Source organism: Hipposideros armiger, unplaced genomic scaffold (assembly GCF_001890085.2).
Source record: "Hipposideros armiger isolate ML-2016 unplaced genomic scaffold, ASM189008v1 scaffold_888, whole genome shotgun sequence".
Classification (NCBI taxonomy): domain Eukaryota; kingdom Metazoa; phylum Chordata; class Mammalia; order Chiroptera; family Hipposideridae; genus Hipposideros; species Hipposideros armiger.
In genome coordinates, this window is record NW_017732238.1 from 182,585 (window position 1) to 188,597 (window position 6,013).

At 43.5% G+C, this 6,013-nt stretch overlaps 1 protein-coding gene across 3 annotated transcripts in view; it reads right to left on the bottom strand.

Moving 5' to 3' along the window:
- Positions 1–6,013, bottom strand: part of PDE6A (phosphodiesterase 6A) — a 59,371-nt gene that overhangs the window by 33,036 nt on the left and 20,322 nt on the right. For all 3 annotated transcript variants that reach the window (XM_019630082.1, XM_019630083.1, XM_019630081.1), the window contains exon 5: positions 4,629–4,703. In XM_019630082.1, coding sequence (XP_019485627.1) covers positions 4,629–4,703 — 75 coding nt within the window. The remainder of the gene's footprint in view (positions 1–4,628; positions 4,704–6,013) is intronic.

The window sequence follows — 6,013 nt, forward strand, 5'->3', positions numbered from 1 at the left end:
AAATAAAAAACAGAAACAACAACCAAAAAAAACCTGTTCCTTTACTACAGGTATTTTGAGAAGTACTGCTTTAAAGATTTAAATGTAGATACCTTGGTCCCCCTCAGGCCTCCTGACTCAGAAGTTCCCCAGTGAAAAATTCCTGATCCAGTCAAGGGAGCCTGAAGGTCCGCTTGGTTGACGGGCAACCATGACCTTCTTTAGGCCCATGAGGGAGAGGCTGTGTTCCTCAACAACCAGCATTGGCAGCAGCTACAGTGGCTGAGCCCTTCTAGAAGACACACCCTGGCTTAACAGGAGGCAGAAGCTAGAACCGTTCCAAAGCCATCAGCTGCCCGAGGGTACACATGAGCTCTCTCAAGTAGGAAGCATCCAAGGGGAGACTGGATGAACCCCACAGCATGATGAATTGGAGCTCAGAATAGACCTAGAGTGAAGATTCGTGCTGTGCCCTTGGTTTTACTGTATGTACTCTCTGGGTCTCAGTTTCTCCAGCTGCAAAATCAGCGGTGTTTGTTTATTGTTGCTGTTGAAAAGCAGAACTCTGTCTCCAAACAAGCATGAGATTCAATCATATAAAGCAGATGAAAAGTAGAGCTGCCCTCAGGGCAGCAGCGTTGGGTACAGGGAGATCCTCATCTCTGGTCTCTCGTTCTCTTTCCTACCTTCCTGCTCCCCATTAACCCCAGGCAAGGCAGCCATTGTGCAAGTCTGGGGTTCTAAGACAATCAGAGAAATTTACAAACTGGACTAGAAAATTTCTAAAGCCGCTCCCAGCTACAAATCTGAGATTGTGGTTGGATAGTTAGCAATATCCCTCACAGATTAAAATGCATATGTTCTTTGACCCAGTAATTTCCACATGCAGTAATGAATCCCATAAGTATACTCCCAAATGTGGGTAAGTGTCATTTGCCCCATCCAGGGGTCTCAGCCAGGCTGCTTTACAAAGCCTGGAGACAATGTAATGGCCATCTTTAGGAGACTGGTGAAACAAATTGAGTGCCTGCATACAGTGGCCACTCAACATGTCTCTGGGGTAACAGAGCTATATCTGTGCTGATAGAGAAAGATGTTAAAATATAGTCAAGTGGGCAAAGTAAGGCACAAAACAGAATCATCACATTCGTCGAGGACGGTGGTAGTGGAATACGTATTATATCCAGGAATATCTGGCTATTAATAGACATTCCTGAAAAGACAGACAAATAACAGTGTCTGCCTCAGGAGGCTGGATTTCTGTGGTGTTCCCTTTTGTATGGTGTGAGTTTTCGCTGTGGCTCATGCATTAGTTTTTCAATAAATATAAACAAACTTTGCTAAGAACATTTGTGAAAAGTGAAGTTGTACTCTGTAGGTAGTTATAGAAAGCAAAGGTGGCCGAATTATCTGCTGTGACTTTGGTAGAGCTAAGTTTCCACTTGGGAGGAGGAGTGGGCTGACTTTTACAACCTTCTCGACCTCCTTCAGGTCTTTGCTTTGGGGACATCTGTCCTTGGGCCTGGGTTGCACACTGCACTCCCAGGCAAGCTGCCAGCTCCCTGGGCCCCACAGGCTGCCCAATCCAAGGAATGATCACGAGACTCCTTTAGAAAGGTTAGAAATGGAAGTGTTGTTTTTGAAACCCACAGGAGAATCAATTTGTTTTCACAGAAAGCAACAAAAAGATCACTGTGCGTTAAGTGAACAGGGCTTTTTTCATACACTGTAGTTCAGCCAAGCTGCCTTCAAGGCCATATTCATGTAAGTGTTTGCTAGCCTTTGGAAAGTCAAAACTAAGCCATCAATGATCACCTTTGTTACATTCCACCTGAGCAGCTAAGGCTGTAACACAAGGGTCTTTGAAAGAGCTACAAATGCAGCTATAGCCAAGTCATCATGCATGGAAATATACCAGTTTTAAAATAAGTGCTTTTTGGGGGGGTATCCCCCCTCCCCCATAAAGCCTAACTAGCCTGTATAACTATCTAATCATTAAAATACCCATGTACAACATTCTGTTTTTAAAAGGAGATGAAGTGAGCTGTAGTTGCACTTGGGGAGCTTCAGATCCAAGATTTGGGGGAGGTTAATGGGTCAACATCCAGGCAAAAGCTGTATTTCTAATGTGAATGTGGCAGATAAAGCGTGAGAGCAGTGATAGAAGGCAAAGGGAATGTCCAAAAGCATGATTGTCACATCGGTTACCAGAAAGAAAAGCGTCCTGGGGTTTGAATTTGTGCAAACGATTTGACCCCTCCAGACCTCAACCTCCTCAACTGTCCAATGAGGAAAATCCAAGGACCCCTCCTTCATAAACTAGCTGAGAAGAGTAAATGGCATAATCAGATGAGAAAGGTGAGGCTTAGAGAGGTTCCCCAAGGCCACGTAACTAGCTGGTGGAGCAGGGATCCGAACTCAGGCTTTCTTCCCCCAAGCCCACGCTCTTCCCAGAAGATCCACTTTTGGCCAATCCTGTCATGCTGTATCTGGGTCCCAGCTCAGGCCTATGTGTGTTTTCCTCACCAGCTGGGTCCTAAACCTGGAACTGACTTTGGAGATGAATTCAGGAGCAGCACCCCACAGATGAGAAAATAGAAGACCATCAGTTAGTATTTGACAAGTTCACCCTACAAGTTAGCAACCAACCCAAACCAAAGTCCTTTGCCTTCTGGTTTTTTCCATCACAATGTAATGCCTCAAACTCTTGCAAGGACTGACTGAGCCCTTGCTACCTGAGATGGAGAAGGGTTTGGGAAAAGAAAAGTCTTAACCATGAATATGCTAATCACCTCAGTGAAATCAAAACTTCTTGAATTGATCAAACGATGGGCAGCTCTTTCTGGATTGACACTCAGTGAGAAAAATGCCCTATTCAGTTCAATCTTAAAGATTGGGGTGCTTGAGGGTGAAGAGCTTGAAGTTAGAACCTGACATTTCTCTGGCCATCTTGGAGCTGGAGATGACCTCTGACCTCAGGGCTCAGCTCAGAGAGCTGAATATCAAAGTAGCCAAGAAAATTGAAGTTAATTGAAGTTGGTGGTGCCTGAAGGCTATGGTGATCTCTAGTCCAGTTTTTCTCCTTCTAAATTTCCAGGAAATACAAGTCGAGCTCATATGTAAATTGGAGAAAAATCTCAGTGGTAACATGTCAGCTACGCCAACATGAAAAGCTGTATTTGAAAAGGAAAAGTGTCCCCAAATCATTTTTGACAGTGGCACATGATGTAATCCTTGAAGACTCAGTCTTCCCAAAGGAAATCATGAAATTGGGGTTGGTCAAAAAGCAGTTTGAAACAGGACAACAGCAGGTTATAAAGTTCATTTTGGATAAAGCACAGCAGACCATATAGAGTCCATGGTTGAAATCTTTTCTGGTGCTTATACAAAGCTCATAGGCAAGAGTTGGATTTGAGACTAAATAAAGTCTATCACACACACACACACACACACACACACACACACGGCCCTTTATTTGGGTTAGGGTTAGGGTTGGCTGGGTGAAATCAAGCCTCCTAGTAGAAACTGATATGCTATTTTAGACAGTTTAGAAAGGCTTGTGGGAGGCTGGCCAAGTGGCTTAGTTGGTTAAGAGCTCGCTCAAGAGTGCGAGCTCTGAGCAACAGCGGTTCAAGTCCCGGCCCGAGCTGAGCTGCTGCTGAGCTACCAACAGATGGCAGGATGACTCAGCTAAAAAAAAAATAAATAAAGTAAAAAGCCTTGTGGGAAGAGCACTGGACTAAAACACAGTTCAGGGCATGACTCTGTGTGGCCTCAGCTAAGGTCATTCAGTCATTCTACAGGTATAAGTCCTATAGGCCATTTGAGTACCAGATCTATTTATTCTGCATCAGCTCCACATCCCCACATATACCATTTCAGCTTCTCTACAGTGTTTGTGCCTCATGTTTAAAATGAAGCAATGGTATAAGACCAGAGGTCACGAGCTTAAGTGCCTAGAGGCCCGATAGAAACATAAATGAGAGCAGGGCCCAGGTGAACACAAGAGGAAGTGGTGGGGGCTGTGGCAAACTAGAGAGCTCAGGCCACATTCAAAAGAGGCAGCTGATACTCAGCTCCAGTCAAATTTACCCTGCGGGATTGTGGGTCAAGTTTTGACTGATCTTCCATCTTTTCAAAAGACACTGAGAATATAGATGTTTATGAGAAACATCTTGATTTTTAAGTGCCAGGCTACCAATTCAATTTTTTTTTTCAAGTAAAAAGATTTTTAAATATATGCAGCCAAACAAGCTTATCTACTGGCTGGAATTGACCTTCTGGCTATCAATTTATACACTTCACTTAAATGTTAAGGGTATTTCCTGCTCTATTGTGTATAATTCTGAGCACCTGCTGGATGAATTCTTGAGCAAGTCACTTGACCTTTCTGGGGCTACTTCCTCTTCTGTGGAATGAAAAGATTGATTTCTGTAAAAGTTACTATAAAAGTCCAGCCAGATATTAAAAAACAACTTGTAAATTACAGGGTATGGCTGTTAAGCCGAATTATAACTTCAAGGGAGACAACCCAACCCAGAGAAGATCAATACCCAAGTGATAAAGAAACATCAGCAGGGTCTACAGTGCCTTACAATTGAATTTCATGAAACATTTGATCATAGTGAACAGGCCAGAGAGAGACCTACCCTTCCATCTGGAGTCCTGGGACCAGTGTAGGGTGGAGCTTCACCCATCAGGACTGGCCACACGTCAAAAAATTCCTAAGAATGAGAAAAACAATAATTACATGTCTTGAAAATACACGATCGAAGGCTTAGTTAAAACAATGGCCCTTGCAGTATCGTTTGTAATAGGGAAAAATTAGAAACAACCTAAGTGTCCAATAAGAGGGGACTTATTAAATCAATTATGGTGCTTCTAGTAACAATGATGTTACAGATGTTTATGTATTGGTTTAAAATGTGTCTATGATACCCTGATGAGTGAAAAATGTGAGGTAACAAAACTATATAGATCATGTGACCCCCAATGTTTAACTGTACATAGAAAATGCTCTTGAAGAATTTACAACAAAGCATTAGCAACTGGTTTCCTCTGGGTGATTGGAAGGAGACTAAAGTTTACTTAGCACTTTTTCCATAGTAAAACATATTGCTTTTGTAATCAGGAAAAAAAAATGTTTTTCCCAAATAAGAAAGCAAAAACAGTGGTGCCAAATATGGACAGATAGATTTGTATCTGAACTCCAACAAGAAAGGATGACACCTAAAACAACTGGCAAAGACCTGGGCAGAGAGAAAAGGGCCCACAAAGGCACTGCCCTGTCACACAGCCGCCGGGGCAGAAGCTGACTGGGCCATAGCACAAGCCCTTCCCGGTTACTTCTCCATTGGTTTTCCTACTGCTCACACAGCTGCACAGCTTGTGTGGGTGGAGCCCTGGGCCTGGCAGAGGAGGCCTCTGTCCTCCAGTGCCCACTCTGTTCATTCACCTGTTGATGTCTAGGGACAGTGATCAATTAGTACTGGGTTATGGTTGGAAGGATGCCAAGCTCTCCTTTATTGACCTCTCTCTGGTTTGAACGTGTTTGCATTGGTGGTTTGCCTATTCTAATATCATTCGAGAGAGGACAAGCAGAAGGAAGTCTACATGAAATTCAGGTTTGTCTTGATTACTGACAACAGGAAGAAATTCAGTTCTGGGTGAAAATGTGCAGTGGGGGCCTTTATAACGTGCTTGCTGCTAGATATACAGAGACTGGTAAGGCACAGTTTGTGCCTTGGGGCAACTTACCATCTCCTGGAGGAGACAATCATGTACTCAAATAACTATAGTAAGGTAGATGGAGTAAGAACCGAAACAGTAATGGAAGGAGAACACAAATATTAGAGGGGCCCAGAAGAAGGACGAGTACTTTGGTCTAACACCACCTGTGTCACACACTGAGTGGCTCTGAAGGTTGTCCCAAAGAGAAACAGAAATTGTCAATAAGCGTGGAGAGTAGAGCATGTTTATGCTTGCCTTTCTCTCTCTCTCTCTCTCTCTCTCTCTCTCTCTCTCTCTCTCTCCT